This window comes from Schistosoma haematobium, chromosome 6, assembly GCF_000699445.3.
Source record: "Schistosoma haematobium chromosome 6, whole genome shotgun sequence".
Taxonomy (NCBI): Eukaryota; Metazoa; Platyhelminthes; class Trematoda; order Strigeidida; family Schistosomatidae; genus Schistosoma; species Schistosoma haematobium.
This window is the reverse complement of record NC_067201.1, coordinates 485,688-506,891: the sequence shown is the minus strand read 5'-3', so window position 1 is coordinate 506,891 and position 21,204 is coordinate 485,688. Positions and strand designations below refer to the sequence as shown.

At 35.5% G+C, this 21,204-nt stretch overlaps 1 protein-coding gene across 1 annotated transcript in view; it reads right to left on the bottom strand.

Annotated features, from left to right (window-relative positions):
- Positions 1–16,305, bottom strand: part of ANXA13_1 (Annexin A13) — a 29,854-nt gene extending 13,549 nt beyond the window's left edge. Inside the window, exons 1-7 of the mRNA XM_051216608.1 lie at positions 16,244–16,305; positions 12,245–12,339; positions 9,983–10,077; positions 7,022–7,226; positions 5,053–5,076; positions 2,634–2,835; positions 142–235 (exon numbers count right to left, since the gene is read on the bottom strand). Coding sequence (XP_051065201.1) covers positions 142–235; positions 2,634–2,835; positions 5,053–5,076; positions 7,022–7,226; positions 9,983–10,077; positions 12,245–12,339; positions 16,244–16,254 — 726 coding nt within the window. The 5' untranslated portion in view covers positions 16,255–16,305. The remainder of the gene's footprint in view (positions 1–141; positions 236–2,633; positions 2,836–5,052; positions 5,077–7,021; positions 7,227–9,982; positions 10,078–12,244; positions 12,340–16,243) is intronic.
- Between the last annotated feature and the right edge of the window lie 4,899 nt (positions 16,306–21,204).

Here is a 21,204-nt window from a genome sequence, read left to right as displayed (position 1 = left end):
GCTAGACCATCCTGAAAAACCTAGAAGCACTGGACAACGATTTCATTCTAGTATGGGACTCCTCAATAGGGCTCATTCACGATCATTAAGTTGTTAGTTAAAATCAATGAATAAAACTATTTAAATGATTGATAAACCTACTTTTTGATATGCTTTACATATTTCTCTGATATGATATTTACTACGTTTTGATAGAATCGATATATAAATAGAAGGATCACCTTTGCCAATTTGTCTGTATAAATAATTTTATTCGAAACAGTATACAGAAGATTCAATAGAGTTGAGATAAATATAACTGAATATGTCTCATGAAGAGTTAATAGCTTATAATATAAAGAATGACTCAATATAGTCAACTGTTCATAACATCACTTCTGAACAGAATAGATTATAACGGTATAATAACTGATCCTAAGGCGTTACACAATAAGCATATTATCTAGTAAAATTTTAAACTGTTAGGTAACCAAAATTCACTAGTCTTACACCAGTTATCACGATTATTTGATCATCTTTAGTTAAAATTACTGTCACAGTCACAATTTGAATAAAACTTACACCATAATCATGAAGGTTTTAGATGTATCCTTTAACCTTTTGATCTGCACTAAATATTCTATGCCTCCAAATGTCCTAGTACGGTCAACTGTGGACAGAGTTAGCTCTCTCTCCAGAGATTCTCTCAGATGAACACGCGTATACAGCCACTGTCAGGGAAGTACGATAGCAACTCATGTGCAATTGTGTTTGTTCTCATTTAACTCGGTTAAGCCCTTCTGTTAACTTATTTAGCGGACAAAGTCATCCGACTATAACAACTTATTGTACCTTTATTATTGTTGTGCTTGTATGAAATATGTATGCTTGAACATTGCTTACCGCCTACGCATATATTCATTTTGCTAGCTTTATTATTAGCTGCTTAATTGATTCGATGATCCATTCATTTCCCTATATATATATACATGTACATTTACACTCTACACTCTCGGTTCGCCGACTCACTTATTCGCCTCACTGCTTTGTGGTCTGAGTTATCTGCTAATAAAACTATAGTTGCTGCTTCTCTTTGCCTTATGATTTCAAACACCGTTGAGCATTATATGGTAACGGTTACGAGGGTGATTGATCAACGAAGCACAGACACTACAGTCCTACTCACTGCCTTCTCGTGGCATTACTGTTGTTTACGAGAATGAGAAGATGAAAAACGAATGTCCGGCGATTTAACCATGTTGGTGAATACAAAGAATTCACTCAGAGGAGTTGGAAAACCCTGATTACAAACTTATGATGCACATGGACTCCAGGATTCTAGGGGAACAAATGACGTATGAACTGATTGTTGGTCAACAGCTACCATAGGACTGCATCTTTTGACGTTGCTCCACTGCCTTATAGGCTCGGGGTGTGGCTTTCTAAGAAAACCATCTGCTTCTGTTTGGGCACCCGGGTAATATCACAACCCGCACACAAATCAAGTGACTTGTGTAGTGCATATCTATTCGGTGCCCTTTTGTACAAATAAATATGCTCTATATTTCATAGTTTGCTCAAAGATTCAGTTGATTTAGTTCATCATCTACTTTAATAATTAGTAATATAAAATACTCCCTCATAATTTCGCTTATTATATCCATCCATATTATAATTCTATGATTTGTTATTTCACACAAATGTATCATTACAAATAAATTTGGCAAGATTATAATTCATGGACGAACCAATCAGATTTATGATAACAGGTCTTGGATATCGGCGCGAAATTCAATCATTCATTTAATTAAACAGCGTCTTGGCACTTTAGCTGATGTCAATTCATGATGAAAACCATAAATCGAATTCCTAACCCTAACCATCCATTCTAAATCATAATTCTAGCCCCTCACACTGATTTATAATCCTCATTTAGTCCTAGTTGGTAGATAGACATTCTCAAAGTTACTTTGGCGTCACTCAAAGTTTGCCCATAAATTATAGTCTCATCAGATATTTAATATGAAATTGTTAAAAGACAATTCTACTTGTTAAACTGTTTACTTGAATTTGTCATATGCATACGTTATTATCTAATGATTACTTATATGATTCTGGTTAAAAATGTTAATCAATGAAATACATCCGACTGATGAGTCTTAAATAGGACGAAACGTTCATCTTAGACTCCATTGCTAACCTTCATCTATCTTTGCTTATATGGAAAGTTTTTGTTTCTTAACGATCAACTGACGTTTACCAATCATTAAACATAATATGCCACTTTTCTCTCTTCTATTTGTACAACATTTACTCACCTTATCTATTCTTATTATACGTAATCTGGCTTTCTTAACAGTACAACTTTTTGATGGAGTTGTTTTCTCTAAGCTGGATGGATCCAAGTGGATAAATCATCCAACTGAGTTATAAATCTTTTCAACCATCTTAACAGTATAACATCAGATATTTAGTTCGGTTGTAACTATACTGAGTTTTTCAGGAAACTTTAAACGTTCGTATTTACTTCATGGTGATACAAGATAAAGATATTTATAATTAGAGATCAGTTACTATGGCAACAAAACACATAGATAAATGAGTTGAATGAATTTATAACTAATTAATAGATGATCAAATAATGATAAAGTTACCCTTCTCCTGCTTCATACAATTCTGTTACATCATCATCAACTAATTTTTGATCAACACCTCCATGAACTATAGATGTTGACTCAGCAATTTTATTTGTATTATCTTCACATCTTTCACCTTTTAATAATTGTTCCATAAGTAATTTATATGAACCTTTAGATTCTTTCATAATATCAATGTGTAATGATCTCTGTCTATAACCTAAGAAGAATGAAATTACATATACATATGGTAGAAGATAGATTTACTTGGCTTAATGATAAAGTTCTGTACGGTACTTCAAAAAATTTAGGTAAACTATAATTTTAGTCTATTAGACCTTATTAACGTAATCATTATTTAAAATTAAGAAGATAGGTCTATCAAAGTTTAAACAATTCAGATTGAACTATTGAGTTTGTTTAAACCTTCCCATTGATATTTAGCACTGTGATTGATCATTCTCTTATTAGCATATGTGCATACTGTGCGTAATACATCGATATTGCCTTAGGTCACAAACCTTATAAGCAAATATGGGTAGTGGTTAGTAGTGAAATCCAGTTTGACACACATTTCGTCATATTTGGGACTCGTCAGCTGAATTCGCTTGCATCTCAGATTTGATATTCACTCTGTGACTCGAACCCAGCATCGTTCGCATGAAACACCATCACGTTATCTACTTGAAGCGAATAGTACTGGGTTCAAGTCACAGAGAGAACATCAAATCTGAGATGCAGGTATATCCGTCTGATGAGTCTCAAATAGGACGAAATGCGTGTCAAACTGGATTCCACTGCTAGTTACTATTCATCTTTGCATATAAACATATAATTGCATAAGATCTTAAATTGTTACTAAGAATCATACTAATTTAATACCAAAGTATTTCCAAGCAGTTCAAAAAATCCTCAATCCGAACATTTTTGAATTCGTGTACAGAAATGCCAAGTAAAACATTTCTTTAGGGTTCATAGGTTGGTTACAGTTATATCACGATTACACTATTGTTCATTTATTATAAAATTTAGCATTCTTTAAGAAACGATTCTTCATTCAAAATATTTTTAGATAGCTGATTAGCAAGTAATTATTCACTTACCATCTTCATGAATAAGAACTGGAAATGAATATCTAAGGTAAGGATGGATGGAGAGTTCTGGTGGGCGGCCTATGCTCCGCCACAAGGGGTAACTGGCGTAAGTAAGTAAGTATCTCCATGAATTGTGTTTTTTAAACTATCTAAATAGTTTTGCTTAGATAAAATGGTACATATTGAGATTTACCATTTGTAATGCATTTCAATCTTGTATTAAAATATATGGAGGAGGCTAGAATATTGCATAAGTAATTGAAAGTTGGCATGTACGATAATTGTATTGACAAATTCATTGTTAGTGAGCTTAGACTAAATTTAATCATATCCAAATTATTCTAGATTATGGTGAACATTGTTAACATTCAGTTGCATTCAGGCAACTATTGATTAGTTCATCCCTATCTCACATTGTTGATCCAATACAGATAGTATATGATGAAGTACCTGTATAAAGAAGTCATAGTTCTGTCATCATACTAATTGTTGTCAAAAGTTATACACAATCATCTAGGTAGGTGAAATGTTTTCATAGAAAGAAAAACTGATATAAAAACACACCCGTTTATGAATAACACTGAACCTAGCTACTCAATACTGAAAGACATATCTACATGTCCGTTTAAATATTTCAAAGTTAGAGTGAATATAAGACATTTATATTTTGCAGTACTGCACACTAAATGTTGAATATTCGGTGAGACTATTGTTTATGGGCGACCTTTGAGTGACGCTTAAGTGATTTTGGGAGTGTTCACCAACTGACCATGATTTGAAACCTGTGTGGAGGATAAGAATTGTGATTCATAGTTGATGTTTATAGTTAGGAATTAGATTAAGGGTTTTCGTCACGAACTGATATCAGCTAAAATGTCAAGACGCTATTTAGCCACATAGATGATTGAACTTTGCGCCGAAATCGAAGACATGTTACCCTAAGTTTGATTGGCTTGTCCATAAAATTCTAGTCTCACTGATGATAATGATGAATAAGTCGTTCAATTTCGTGAATCAGTTGAAGTTAGACAACCACACTATTAGATGCCGGCCAGCTCAGTGATCTAGATGTTAAGAGTTCGCGCGCGAGACCGATAGATCCTGGTTTTGAATCTCGCGGGACGAGATCGTGAATGCACACTGCTGAGGAGTTCCACAATAGGACGAAACGGCCGTCCAGGGCTTCCAGGTTTTTTATAGTGGTGTAGCTTCAACAAACTCATGATCTCAACTATTAAAATTACTACAATATCCACTATTTCCCCTTTTTGATATTAAAAATTATTACTCATAATGAAAAGTACTTTATCACTATCAATAAAATGAAACTATCTGTTATTTACCTTTTGGATCTTCCTTCATTAAAACTAGAAAAGATTAAAAATAATAAAAAATAATTAATGTTTATTCGTTGGGGATGATTACAAAATGAACAGCAAACAGCAAAAAAAGAAAACACACAAACAAAAATTACGCTTGTATCCTGATGAGCATCATTCATAAAACAATCAGTAAATAACTAGTTAAAGAATAAAGGACAAAACGACCGTCCAGGGCTTCCACACTTTCCATGGTAGTCTACCTTCAATTGACTTATGATCTCAATTATTGAAGTGTTATTTCGTTAAACATATCTGGAGTGAATATTAATGCATAACTATGATATTGTGTTAATATGAAGTGGTATCATCAGTTGACTAGATTAGAAAAGTATGATCCTGAGAGCAGGATCGTGATCTTAATCAAGTGTCCTTCTTTCAGGTCTGTTGGTACTTGTTCTTCGTCACAAATCTTGCTGAACAGAATGTGGAGTATCCTTGCAGTTGCCGCTACATCTGCTTTCAGTGCCTCTGCTGGAATGATGTCTGGTCCTGCTGCTTTGCCACTCTTGATTTGTCTGATGGCCATGCTGAACTCTTCAATTGTTGGTGGGCTAACATCGATCGGGAGGTCCGTGGGTGCTGCTTCGATATTGGGTGGGTTCAGTGGAGCTGGTTGATTCAAGAGTTCTTTGGAGTGTTCTACCCATCTGTTTCGTTGCTCTTCAATGTTGGTGATTACCTCGCCTTCCTTACTTTTCACTGGTCGTTCTGGTTTGCGGCAATTTCCAGAGAGTTTCTTTGTCGTGTCATACAGTTTTCTCATGTTTCCTTCTCTCGCAGCCTTTTCCGCCGTCATTGCCAAATCTTCCACATATTTTCGTCTTTCGGTTCTGATGCTCCTCTTCACTCACTTGTTTACTTCTGTGTATTCAGCTTCTGCCTTGGCTTTCTCTGCTTTTGTTCTGCTGATATTTATTGCTGCCTTCTTGTTCTTCCTTTCTTGAATCTTATCCAGTGTATCAACAGTGATCCATTCATTGTGATGGTGCTTCTTGTGACTCAGAACCTCATGACATGTTGAAGTGATTGCTTCCTTTATCCGCTTCCAGTTGCTCTCCATGGTAGTTCGCTCTCCATTGAGTAGATTATGAAAGGACTGGAACTTGTTGCTGAGGACTATCTTGAATTTGTTGAGTTTGTCAGTATCCCGAAGAAAAGCCGTATTAAACTTTTGTGCTGTTGTTCACTTCATTGTCCAGTGCTTCTTGAGTTTCGATTTCATCTTGGCGACCAGCAAGTGATGATCTGATGCTATACTAAAGTTTATTGAAGCCTTGGTAATACGGAAACTGACACCCTCTTCATGTGTTCATATACAATGTGTTCTTATCTTTAACCTACCCTGCTAATACTGATTAATCTACCTAGAGTTAACCTATTAGTTTTCATGTAGACATACCTTAACAAGTAGCAGTGATCTAACATCAATCGGTTCGAGATGTCAATCAAAAAAATTAATAATCTCCACAACCCTTACGCTGGTAAGGAACATGTGCTCACTAGTGACTAGCTTCGTGAGGGAATTCTCGGAGTTCTAGTTAGAAGCCATGATCAGTGGAGCTAATCCGAATCGGTTAGAAACAGGTATCTACCTTAGTATAATGGAAGATGGTCGTGCAACTTCGTGGATTGGTTGAGGTTAGACATTAACACCGTTGGATTCCGGCTCAATGGTCCAGTAAGTTAGGTGTTCGTGCGCAAGACTGAAGACTCTGGTTTCGAATCCCGCTAACGGGATCGTGGAGGCGCACTATTACGGAGGAGTCCCATACTAGGACAAAACGGCCATCCAGTTCTTCCAGGTTTCTAACCGTGGTCTAACATTAATCGGTTTGTGATCTCAATTAAAAACAAAATGCATTCTGATCACTTTCATCATAATATATTCAATGAAATTTTTAAAAGAAAGATAACTGATTACATAACTCACCTTTCTCATAAGCTTTTTTTAATAAATAAATTTCAGTATTATTACAACAACAAATAATATCAGTCATAATTTGATAATTTGATCCAAGATTTTTGATTCCTTTGTATAAATCATTAGCTAATATTTCCATTGGATTTCTAAATAAAGTTTTGATTAAACTATCATAACTGCCAATTAATACAGAGCCAATATGTTCAGTGATTTCCTATAATAAGAAATGAAATGAATAGGTGTATGTAAAGCATAAAGATTCATTATTACTTGTATGATTGATTCGAATAAGATGCATAGTTTTTATAATTCATGTAGGATGTCAGCTCAGTGATCTAGAGGTTAAGAGTTCGCTTGTGAGAATTATAGATCTTGGGTTCGAATCCCTCTGGACGAGATCGTGGATACTCATTGGTGAGGAAACCCAAAATAGGACGAAACGGCTATTCAGTGCTACCAAGTTTTCCAGGGTGGTCTAACATCAATCGATTCATGATCTTAATCAATAACTTAATAATCTACACAACCCTGTTAATGATAATTACCATGTGGTCACTAGTGACTAGCTTCGTGAGGGAATTCTCAGAGTTCTAGTGAGAAGCCGCGTCCAGTGGAGTCTAATCTGTATCGGTTAGAAACAGGTATCTACCTCAGATAATGGATGAATGGTTGCGCAGCCATTCATGGATCGACTAAAGTTAGACATTAACACCATTGGATTCCAGTTCAGTGGACTATAGGTTAGGTGTTGACGTGCGAGATCTAAGGTCTTGGGCTCGAATCCCGAGTGTGAAGCCGTGGGTACACACTGATGAGAAGTCCAATACTAGGACGAAACAGCAGTCCAGTGTTTCCAGATTTTCGATGGTAGTCCAATATTGATCGATTCATGAATTCAACTATAATATATTTATAATATCCTAATGAGTAGAAAGTCGAGTTTCTGACAATTTATGATTTAGTGTTTGCTGCTACCTTAGTAAGTAAATCAGTATAAAATAGTATAAGAAACAATTCAATTGGTGTATTTGTAGTGAATTCAAACAGATTCGAACATATAATCTGCATCAGACACAATTTCAGTATTTAAATGTGTGAATGGCTGTGAAAATGTGATATTTATCATATAAATGATGCCTCTTTTACTCGTGTTCTCTCAAACAGTCAGTCAGCTACAGTGTATAACCATGCACACATATACATCCATCCAAGTTGCCATTCCTCATTAGTACAGCAAGATCAATACCAAATTCATAGAAGTAGTTAATTCAATGGTGATAATATATAAAAAGAAAGACTGTATATAAGGGTATAGTACAGGAAGGAAGAATTAGTGCACAGAAAGAAAGATATAAAGCAATTTTAATCTCATAGTTTAAAGGAAGACAAAGAGGGTATTCACCGACGCCATTGTGTTCGATTCTCTATGATAAGATCTAGGCTAATTTGATATCTCTTGATCATAACATTTACACCTAATGGTGTTTTGTAGATTTTCTAGTTCCACACAATGATTTAAGATGTTCCTCGATGCAATCTATGGATACAGATCAGTATTGACATAATGTAGAGGCCAATTTCCCTTATATTTGACTCTTATAAATGGTATCCCGTTACCTGGGTATTTAATGCAGGCTAAATCTCCTAGTAGAATTATGGATTTACTTGAGATTATTCAAAAGCCTGAACATCAGTTATAGAGATAGTTTACTGTTAAAGATTGGTAAAATCTGCAAGCGTACAGGAAGCAAGCACACAGTGAAACCAAGAGAGTGTGTTAAAAGTTCATATATATTTATGAGCTTTAATCAGGTATGGATAAATTATTGATTTTCTGTGTATTACAACCAATGGGAGTATAGATTAGAAATTGACATGTGCTCAATCAGACTCACACAGAAAATTACATGGTGGATCAAGTGTCCCTATTACAATGGGCAGATGAGCTTACTACAATAATCAGTTTTATTGTTGTTGCTGTTGTTGTTTTAATCGAAATCAACCATCCTCAACTGTGTTGGTTGCATTATGATGGCGATTAATTTTGTTCTGTTTCAAGTTCTCTATATGGTAAGTCAAAATTCCAGTGTTAACCGACGATATCTCTTATCATTTTTAGTCAGTGCATAAATCGTTGCATTTAAGTACGTTTTTTTTAATACCTGATGTGTTCTTAATATCAATTTCTGACCTTTATTCTCATTTGGGTTAAACATTAAGTAACTGTTTTTAGTAGTATTGTGTGTGCTACTGATATTGTTAGATATAAGTACTATGTATCACCAGTCGAAAGTGAAATACCTGGCAGAAGAACGTTAAGAAGACCGAAAAAAACTAAAGAACAATGAAATCTAAGATGATTGATTGACATTTTGCAAATGAAGTATTTACTATATGGTTCTTTGATTTTACTAAGAGTTTCTGTAATTTGTATGTTTAAATATATTCGATTGTCCTGCACTTGTGTTCTCGTTCATTAGAGTATAACTGACCACCAAAAATATGAATCGCATCATGAAGAAACAAGTATGGTAAAAAAGGGTTCTTATGATCCGGCAACCATTCACTATTTAATTAACTGAGATAAAGAAAATTTCTGATTGTAGAAGTACAAATATAAATGTTTTATTATTCGACTAATTTATTTCAGAAGGGGTTTGTGTCAAAAATAGAGTAATTCTAATAGTTGAGATCATGAGTGAATTGAAACTAGACCACCATGGAAAACGTGGAAGCATTGGCCGGCCGTTTTGTCCTATTTTGAGACTCTTCAGTAGTGTGCATCCACGATTATGCCTCATGAGATTTTAAGTCAGGATCTATCAGTCTCGCACATAAACTCATAACTTTTAGACCACTGAGCCGGCTAGCAACCAATGGTGTTATTGTCTAACTTTCATTAATTCACAAAACTGTTTACAGAAATTTACAGTTAAAGGAACTAAATCAGTAAATTTCACTTTATTATACCTTATCATATAAACGTTTGTATATTTCTTGTATAGCTAAACGTTGCTGAAGACTTCTGTGACCAAGTATTTCATTAATAACATCTTCATCAGGATCTATAATGGATAAATAATAAAAGATTAGATAAATAAGAATGGTAAACTACTTATTTGAAACTACTTATTAGGTGAGTTTTTATTTTAAGTGTGACTATTCCTAAAGTATGCGATCAATCGGAAAGGTTTAGATGTTTACAGAAGATTGGCGTTACACCGTTCAAACATCAAATGTTCAGATTATGAAGTGAATATTACACGTTTTATTCTGTATCGTTGCAGTATATAGATAATACTGTTATATTTATATATTCGTCAATTGGTTGAAGTTATACATTAACGCTGTTGGATGCCGGCTGGCTCAGTTGTCTAGTGGTTAATCGCTCGCGCACGAAACTGATAGGTCCAAGGTTCGAATCTCGTGAGGTGGGATCGTCGATGTGCACCACTGAGGAGTCCAATGCTAGAACGTAAAAGCTGTCCAGTGCTTCTAGGTTTTCCATGATGGTCTGGCTTCAACTGACTCATGAATTCAACTATTAAATTACTGTAATATTCACAAAAAACCTTCTCTGATTATAAGTATAGATATCATGAATTTTTCTGTTTAATCATTGACGAACAAAAGCAAACCTGTAGTAATAAATACTGATGTGAAAAGTGTGATATAAGATGAGGAACTGAGAGAAACGTTTCTTTTATTGGAACACTAAAATATTAGACATCGATGTTTTTGACCTGAATATTTTCTTTACGAGGATTCCCTTGTACTTCCAGTCCAGAAAATTGACATAAACTTTCAAACTCAAGTGATCTACAAAATGTTAATGCCAATAATTTTGTCTAAAGAAACTATTAAAGTTGTACAATTGAACTTATTTACTTACTTACTTACTTACTCCGGTTACCTCCTCGTAGAGGAGCATAGGCCGCTTATCAGAATTCATCATCCAACCCTGGTACAATTGAACTATGCGTCAAGAAATATATTTTAATTATAAGATTGCTGAACAAGAATTGGAGTGTCTGCAAAGGAGTGGAATCATAGTACCGGTGAATTTTCCTGATTGGACAGCACCAATAGTGATTGTTAAAAATCGTAATCGACATATCCGGTTATGTGCAGATTGTTAGACAGGACTAAACGAAGCATTTGAAGCACATCAATACCCTTTGCCATTATTAGAAGACTTATTTTCGAAAACAATTTTCATTATGAACAGGGCGTCATTAAAAACCAGAAGACAATAAACAGCTACTTTTTTCAAAGTTTTGACCTTTCTGTCTGTATACATTCACGATCATATACAGGTGGAAGCTTTAAAGTAATAATGGGTATTTGATTATTATTAAATGGATGGTAAAGATGGATCATTCTAAACTTAAGTTTTGTCTTCACTTCTTGTTGTTTTACTTGTATCTTCCAGTTGTTATTTAGGACTGTAATTAATCGGTCACTCAATAGCACAAGCAGGTGGCTATCAGGATTCAGTAGCTAACAGGTGGATAAGGCGATGGCGTTTGAAGCAAAGGGTACTGCGTTTGAATTCCATAGTAATTATCAACTATGAGATGTAGGTACATTCAACGGACGAGTCACTACATTCGTAAATTATTTCTGTCACTATCATAATATCATTAGTGTTTATTTTGTTATGTGGTATTTCCACAATTAATTCTCATCTTAGGTACACCAAAACTACCTCTTCACTAATACCTCTTCATTCACTTAATTCTCTTAACTTATGTAAACTCTTCACATCCTGTGACCAATCTTATCGATCTCTATGTCCTGTAATTTTATGTAAAACCTTTACAACCTTTCGGACCAAACATCATCGCGTCATAGACTTTAAGCAAACGGTACTATGTTCGAGTCTTAGAGTGAACATGAACTCTGAGATGTAGGTACATCCAGCTGACGAGTCCCAAATAGCATGAAACGCGTGTCAAACTGAATTCCACTACTAGCCACTATCCATCTTTGCTTATGGTTTATCATTGTAACTTTTCATTGCGGAATGACTTTAGCCATTGAACTTTGAAAAAATCAAGAACCACTGGATAAATCTTTTGTTGCAGATTCAAACTGATGATAAACTACCTGATCCTTAACTTAAAAATGTCCCCAATCTGAAATAATCTTTAAATAAACTAATACAGAAAGTAAACCAATGATAAATGATTAATGGGCAAATTGTTTAATAGGAGATCATCAACAACTTACTCATAAGTTTGATAGATTTATTGATTCTTTCTGCATCTTTTTCAGGATTTATTACAAGTGGATATTTAATGGTTGATCGTGATTTGACTTGTTTACTGAAGAAAACAACAACAATAACATACGTTAGTTAATTGAATAACAGATTAATTAAAATAGACTAATAATAAGCAAAAATGGATAGTGGTAAATAGTGGAATCCAGAATCTGAGATGCAGGTACGTATAGCTGACGAATCACAAATAAGACGAAATGCTCATCAAACTGGATTTCACTGCTATCCACTATCCATCTCTGCTTAAATTGCTTGTGACCTAAGGCAATATCGAGGCAATACGCACAGGATGCATATACACTAATAAGACACTGATCAATTGCAGTGTTAAGCATCAATGGAAAGTTCGAAGTAAACAATAGCAAGTAAATGTAGATTAATAATTAAATTTCGATTACTGTGCACTTTATTATTTGTTTGCAATAATTTTAATTTTTGATTGAAATCATGAATTCATTGATGTTAGACTACCATTGAAAACTTGAACGGCCGTTTCGTCCTATTATGGGATTCATCAACAGTGTGCATCCACGGTCTCGCCCACGGGATTCGTACCCAGGACCTTCGGTCTGGTGTGCGAACGCTTGTTTGTTCTCACTCACAAACCTACTCTGATAATATTACCCTATTATCGAGAGTGATGCCACCGACGACGGAAGAAATCAGAACGGCCACCAGACAAATCAAGAGCAGGAAAGCAGCAGGACAAGACAATATACCAGCTGAAGCATTGAAGTCAGACATCGAAAGAAATACAAACATGCTTCACCTTCTATTCAAGAAGATTTAAGAGGAGGAACAAGTGCCGATGAACTGGAAAGAAGGATACCTCATCAAGATTCCAAAAAAAGGAGATGTGAGCAAATATGAAAACCACAGAGGTATCACACTACTGCCAGCAACAGGGAAAGGCTTCAACAGAGTGTTGCTGAACTCGATGAAGGACCCAGTAGACGCCCAACTTCGCTATAAACAGGCTGGATTCCGTAGGGATCAGTCGTGCACAGATCGAATTGCGACATTACGGATCATCGTCGAACAATCAGTTGAGTGGAACTCAACACTGTACACCTACTTCATTGACTATGAGAAGGCGTTTGACAGTATAGATAGGAGAACGTTATGAAAACTGCTTTGACACTATGGAGATCCTGAGAAGATTGTCAATATTACCCGGAACTCATATGACGGACCACAGGGCAAGGTCGTGCATGAAGGACAGCTGACAGATGCATACCAAGTGAGGACCGGAGTCAGACAAGGCTGTATACTCTCCTCCTTCCTCTTTCTTCTGGTGGTCGACTGGATTATGAAGACCTCGACATCTGTAGGAAAACACGGCATACAATGGACAGCTCAGAACCAATTAGACGACTTGGACTTCTCAGACAGCCAGTGTAGCAGCAGTCTCTGCATCAGTAGGCCTCAACATACACCAGGGAAAACCAAGATCCTCAAATACAACACGGAGAACACCAATCTGATCACACTTGATGGTGAAACTCTGGAAGATGTAGAATCCTTCACATACCTAGAAAGCATCATCGATGGACAAGGAGGTTCAGATGTACACGTAGAGGCGAGGATCGGCAAAGCGATGGCCGCATTCCTACAGTTGGAGAACATATGGAACTCAAAACAACTTTCAACCAATATCAAAGTGAGAATCTTCAATACGAACGTCAAGGCAGTTCTACTGTATGGAGCTGTAACTTGGTGAACTACAACAACCATCATCAAGAAGGTGCAAGTATTTATACATAGCTGTCTACGCAAGATACTCAACATCCATTGGCCGGACACCATCGGCAATAGCATTTTGTGAGAGAGAACAAACCAGCTTCCAGCTGAGGAGGAAATTAGAAAAAGACGATGGAAATGGATAGGACATACATTACGCAAATCGTCAAACTGCATCACGAGGCAAGCCCCAACTTTGAATCGTGAAGGGGAGCGGAAAAGAGGAAGGCCAAATAACACATTACGTCGAGAAATAGAAGCAGATATGAAAAGGATGTATAGGGACTGGAAAGGATTGCCCAGGACAAGGTTGGATGGAGAGTGCTGGTGAGCGGCTCAAGCCCCTTCATGAGGAGTAACAGGCGCAAGTAAGTAATCCAGAGTGATGACGCTTCATACTGTTCTTGATTATCTTTGTGTCTTCTTACCCTCTATTATATTTCTTTTGTCTTCTTGTTACACTATCGAAATTTATCAAATGGGACTAATCACTTCAAAATACATTATATCGTAGTAATATACATCTCTAATACCTTCATTATCTTTTGAATTAATCGATGTAGCATATTAACATTTATGTTTAATGTAAAAAAGAACAGTATACGTTATCTTAATGAAGTTTATCGAAATGAAAATAGTACATTGTGAAACATTTAAACTCAGTTTTTAGTCCTATATGCAAAAAGCATAATGCTAATAACATTGAACAGTGAACAATACATATAAAGAATCACAATGTCATCACAATTTTTGATTACCTTAACAGTAAAACCCTTTACTATAACAATTGGAGCGTCACTTCTCAGTGACTTCATGGATTTGTGACATGTCTTGGTCTGACCACCTCTAGCTTCCTTCCAACCAACTCCTACACCATAAAACATCGCACGTTGGGGCAGTCGGTGGTTAGGCATGCGTAACACGTGTCCCAGCCATCTCAACTGATGAAGTTCCACTACTTCATCAATTCATTTTCCATCCTTACCTACTACCCGTTTCCTTACAAATTCATTACTTACTCGGTTGTCCCATGATATACGAGTAATGCTTCGAAGACATCTATGATCGAATACTAGTAGCCCACAAATATCCTCGACTCATACCGGCCATGTTTCACTGCCATTAAGTAGGACGGAACGAACTGCTGCACAGTAAACACGTCCTTTGGTTGATAGATGGATATCTCGCCTACGCCATAAATGACGCAAGTTGGCAAAAGTTAGTCGAGCCTTCTGTATCAGTGCTAAAATTTTGTCACACACAAATGCCAGCATGAGACATGATATTTTTCAACATCTAAATCAAGTGAAGTAGATACATTACAAATCTAACCTTTAAAATTTGAAAAGTGTTAAGCAATAATGAACATGATACTGTCCAACCATTCAATACTTTAATACATAATATATTCAAATATCAGTATCCGTAGGTACGGTATTTGCTTTGCACCTTCTAAGTGCAAAGTACTTCTACAAGACTGTCAGGATTCTAATCCTGTACTCACCCTGGATGGTGAGCAGATAGACGTAGTCGAGAAGTTCGTGTATCTGGGTAGCTGCATATGTCCTGGTGGCGGCGTGAGTGATGAGACCGATTCACGTATAATGAAAGCTAGAGCGGCTTATGACAATCTGGGCCACCTTTGGCGCCTTCGTGATGTCAGTCTGGTTGTAAAAGGTCGGATCTACAATGCGTTGGTGAGAGCGGTTTAACTTCATGTCTGTAAAACCTGGCCTCTCCGAGTTGAGAAGACTCTCTGTGTTTGATCATCGTTGTCTCTGAAGGATTGCTGAAATCCAGTGGCAACACAATGTTAGTAATGCAGAGGTTTGGGCACAGAGACTATAATCCAACTGGTGCCACCATCTTGAAACATCGACTTCAGTGGCTTCGATATGTTCTACGAATGTCGTCCCAGAGAATTCCACGTTATGCATTATTTGCCGACTCTGGGACTGGTTGGAAAAATCGGAGAGGTGGTAAGTGTATGACACGGTGTTGTGGTATGAAAGAAAGCTGTACAGAACTGGCTTCGGTCAGTCCTTCACCACTCCATGGCTGGAGTCCTAGATATGGTAAGACATAATGACTAGAGATGCTATCAGATATGTCTCAGAATAGAAAACAGTGGTGATTTATTTATGTATTGAATAAATAAAATAACTATTCAAATATCATATTATCAAGTAATGTTACCATTGACTTACTTAACTTCCATAATCTTCCAAAGATTAAACAATTAAGTTTTGAAAATCAAATCAAATCCTTGTCAATTAAATGGAAGAAGAATATGATGAAGAAGAGAAAGACACTTTTTATAGGTTTATCAAGGTTTTATTTAACTTTTTTTTTATTGTCTTAGTACACTGTACTTTCGTTAGTTTCATTGTTTGTTTGTTTTTTGTTCACCAGTAACAATTGTGTGTGTTCTTTTCTATTTCTTGTTATCTCTATGGTTTCATAGTTTTATTTCAAAGAAAAAAGTAAAGTAAAGAAAAGAAAAAAGAGAGAACAAGTTGACTTTCTATCACGTGTTATTGATAAAGACAGAAAAATAAACGAAAAAAAACGGGAATGTCACTATGTTCTTTAGAAGGACATCCATTCTATTGAATTTAATGTTATCAGCTGATGAATCAAATGAATAAGACCTTTATAATTATAAGTTTGATGATTAATATTGATATGAAATTTACTCTATGAATTCATTATAATTATCTGAAAGGGTTTTGTAGAGATTTTAGTCATTTCAATAGTTGAAATCATGAGTTAATTGAAGTTAGACATTAAAGCTGTTGAATACTGGCCTGCTCAGTTGTCTAGTGGTTAAGCGCTCGCGCACGAGACTGATAGGTCCTGGGTTAGAATCTCGCGGGGATCGGGATTGTGGATGTGCCTTGCTGAAGAGTTCCATACTAGGATGAAACGGCTGTTCAGTGCTTTTAGGTTTTCTATGATGGTCTAGCTTCAATTGACTCATGATTTCAACTATTATAATTATCTTAAAAAAACTGTATGAAGATAGATCCCAAATTGATTTATTGACGTTCTAAGAAGTTTAAAAACAGTTGAAGATATTCTATCCAATCATTTTTTTTGAAGAATATTCTCAGAATCTCGATATGTAGCTTCTCTATTAGACACTTACTAATAACTCCGTGTATACGGATTGAATGACTACAATGATGATTTTACTTTTGCTAAAAAACTATAAATACCTGACAATTCTGTTCTGATTTGCAACTTGCAAGGTTTAAGCGTCCGAGTGCTCAAGTTATACGTGGTATATTGAGAATCTAAGTTTTATATATAACAACTGGCGACGGGGTCAACTTATGACGATGTCATTTAACTTTGACCTAGTTGAAGCTTTACTGGCGCGTCAAGAAAAACAGTGTCCAAATAAAACTCTACAGGTGACTAGCGAGTGTCAGGGGTTAATGAACTTAAAACATGACAATCCTATGGTTGAAAACAGTGACCGGTCACCACACGTACAGGTAATAAATGGCCAGAAAGATTCTTTTGTACGTAAGCAAGACAGATCAAACAAACAACCTACATCCTCGTGCTGATTATGCTGTGAGTGGCACTACAAGAAGTTTTGTCCATATAAAATCTACCGTTGCACTAAATGTCAGCATAAAGGACATAAGGAATCCTGTGATAAAAATATGTATCGTCGTCCACCGCAACTTTATTTCAGGAGACATAAACCTCATGCATCAATCACATTTAATGAACACATCATGATGAATGATTGTGCAAACGGAACAATTCAAATAAGATCTCTTTGTATTTTTTAATCAACTGGAATTAAACAGGGAAATTACAAGTTATTTTGTGATAGTTGTTTGAGGTATTTACTCGATTAAGAAGACCTAATTGCACTTGAGTAAACTAATAAATTGTCAAAACATCTACATGATAGGCAGATTATCATATATTATTTAGTGAGGAACTTATTGATTAGTTAAGGAGGGATAGTGCTTAGTGTGAAGGTAAGATTAATACATACGTTTACTAACTATTTTTCAAGAGAGGTTAGTGTCAGCGTTGGTATTCAGGGTCACGGTTATGTTAAGTGTTAGGATTACAGTTTAGCGTTTGTGAGGACAGACCATAGGTGAACTCGAGGAAGCTCTAAGAAACAAAGCTCTAGATATAACAGCGTTAGGTTGAGTTAACCGTGAAATCGGGAGAAACAATATTTTCCGCTTCTCAATCTCCCGTCATTGCACAACTATCTATACTGTAATCCATTTTTTATATCCATAAAATCTATTGCATAATGTCCACAGTAATAAAATCTGTGAGTGATAATGAAAGATCGTTTGAAATGTGTTACTTTATCGGTGTCTTCGACAACACCAAACTTGATTACGGGGAGTAAAGCTGGTGAATGCGATCACTCATTAAATGTAATTCTACAAACCTACTATATTATGTATTTTCTCTTCAGTAGCGATCAGTAATTACTACGTTCACACACATAGTGATATGATTCAATATTCTTATCGTGACTTCTAACAAACCAATAGACAACATGAAATCACAACAACCACTCCACCTATAACAACATCTTCGAAACATGTTCAATTACTAACAGAGATCAAGTCAGCACTAGATCTCATGTGATCTAATTATTTGAATATCATCAAACTACAACAACTTAATCATTCACAACTTATTCAAATCAAAATGGAAAGCTATGATCAGTCAAATGTTTTATTTTGAAAAACAAATTAACCACAAATGAGTACCACAACACTTTTCGACGAAATAAAGTCACAATCGTCAAGTGAAATGACATTCATACATTTCATGTTCATAGAAGTAATACAGGTAATTTAACCATATCGTGGAAGCGGAACTGCACGTTCCATTCTCAGTGGATTTTCATGGTCTACCGCAAGTGAATATTCTTCAACTTCCAGTTCGTCATTGTTCGATACATCGATATTTTATGTGAAGTATTAACATGATGAACAAAAAATAAATAGTTAGAAATTGTTGTACTGGTTGTTTCGTTAAGCTGTCTAACTCGTCAGTGAATTCCCTGAATTTAAATGATACTCCACATCTTATTGACAATCATAACATTCTGACGACCGTGATAATAAAAGGGAATCATTAAATTTTGTGTTTCATTAGATAGACATGTAATCCAAGTAATCCATTCTCTCGTTCGACTTATAATATCGGATTACTCACTAACCCTAATCAATGTATCCGTCGCTAGACCAGATGTATATTTCGATATCAATCATCATATAAAATAACTGGAGTCCGACATCGGTCATTAAAGTGAAATAGCAGTCCATTAAACTGTCGTGACTCATCTGACAATCAATATTCGATATATATATATATGTGTGTGTACAAGACCTATGATGTTCTTGTCCACTTAATCAATAGATGTCGCATGCGAAAGAGAGATTCTCGTTGTGGAATTCATTTCAAGCTTTAATAGTCACCGTCATTGCTTCTTTCTTCTCACCGACTTGCTATGCACTAAAATCACATGTACATGTAAATAGTGGTAGGTGATTATCATGGACTACTCAGTGAAAAGTACACCTCGATTAACGAACGCTACTATTGATGAGTGTAGTTTATAACAAACGGTCATCAACATTTTAATCAAGATTACACCTACCTGTTGACAATGAATTGATTCTACTCATCTCCAGTATTATGTATGTTATAATCTGAATAATCAACAATTTCCAATACATAATAGTAAACTAAGTACAGTAATGTTGATCACTTATCTCTTATCTATTCAACTGTATCTATACAGATGTCTGTATATATATAGACAGATAGATAGATGTATATGATGAATATTTAACGACATAGTTCAGGTCATTAGATAATCATTAGATATTTATGACTTGGCAACAAATAACTCATCATAGTGATTGATGTTTATTTATATAAATCGAGTCAAATGATTCAATTGTTTACCTTTTAATTACAACTCAATTATTCATTATTCATTATTCACATATATAATGACTTCTCTACTCAATAGTTGGCGCCCAATTTCTGTCAAACTCTCCGTTCTAATCTTGACCAATATTCATCTACATTATCGTTAGTATTATTATTATTATTATTATTTGACATGAATAAAATGAAATAAAATTCATTTGTGCCAAAACATAATCGCTAACAACTTTGCTTATAGTCATTGTCGAGAATAAAATTTGCATAAATTTATTTGAATATAGTGAAGGTTAGACTTCCTCAACTATTGTATAGTATTAGGTGATAATATCTCGAGTTGCCATGTGCACTTGTACTTCTAATGCTCCTGACATCCAAAAACCGAATTTGCATTATGTTACCACTTAGAGGCGACTCAAATAGTCTCATGTTGAATTAGCCATTGACAGGACATTTTATGCAGTTCAACTTGTCATTATTCAAAAGAAAAAGCCTATGTTACACCAAAATCCCAAACAACGCAGAAGTGATTATGCCACATCTCACCGTTTCTACCAATTTACATGCATGTGCCAAAACACGTACATAGGGAAGAGCAATCGTAATCTGCAATTAAGGGTGACGGAACATATACCTGAATGACTGCAGAAACAAATGAATTACAATGGTCAAATAAGATCACAGAATAGACAGTCATCTTCCTCCATTGTGAAACATTTACTTGACACTGGTCATCAGGTTGATATCATGTCAGCATTTGTGGTGTTGTACAAAAGCCTTCAAGGAAATATACGAAGATTAGCTGAAGCCTCGGCTATGCGGGAACTGAAACATTATTTATGTGTTCAAATACAATTTGTCCTTACGTTTAACCTACCCTGATAATACTGATTTATTATCCAGAGTGACTATCACATTGTTTTTGTATTTGTCTAATTTTTTTCTTTCTAACAGCTTACCTTTATTCAGTCTAGTTGGGTAAGTTATTCGTTGCTTGACATAAACCTGTTAACCGTCATCGGAGAGTCTGTGGTCCGAAATTATACAACTTTTCCTCCCTCTTATATTCACTCGAAATGTGGAAAGGTGAAACAAATCCTAATACATTACAGTCTTTTGTAGTTTCATTTATTGAAGCATCAGACGGAATTTTCTACCGATCTGTGAGAGGTCACTTGTTGCTTAAGAAACAAAAGTGGTCAAATGCTTTTAGACC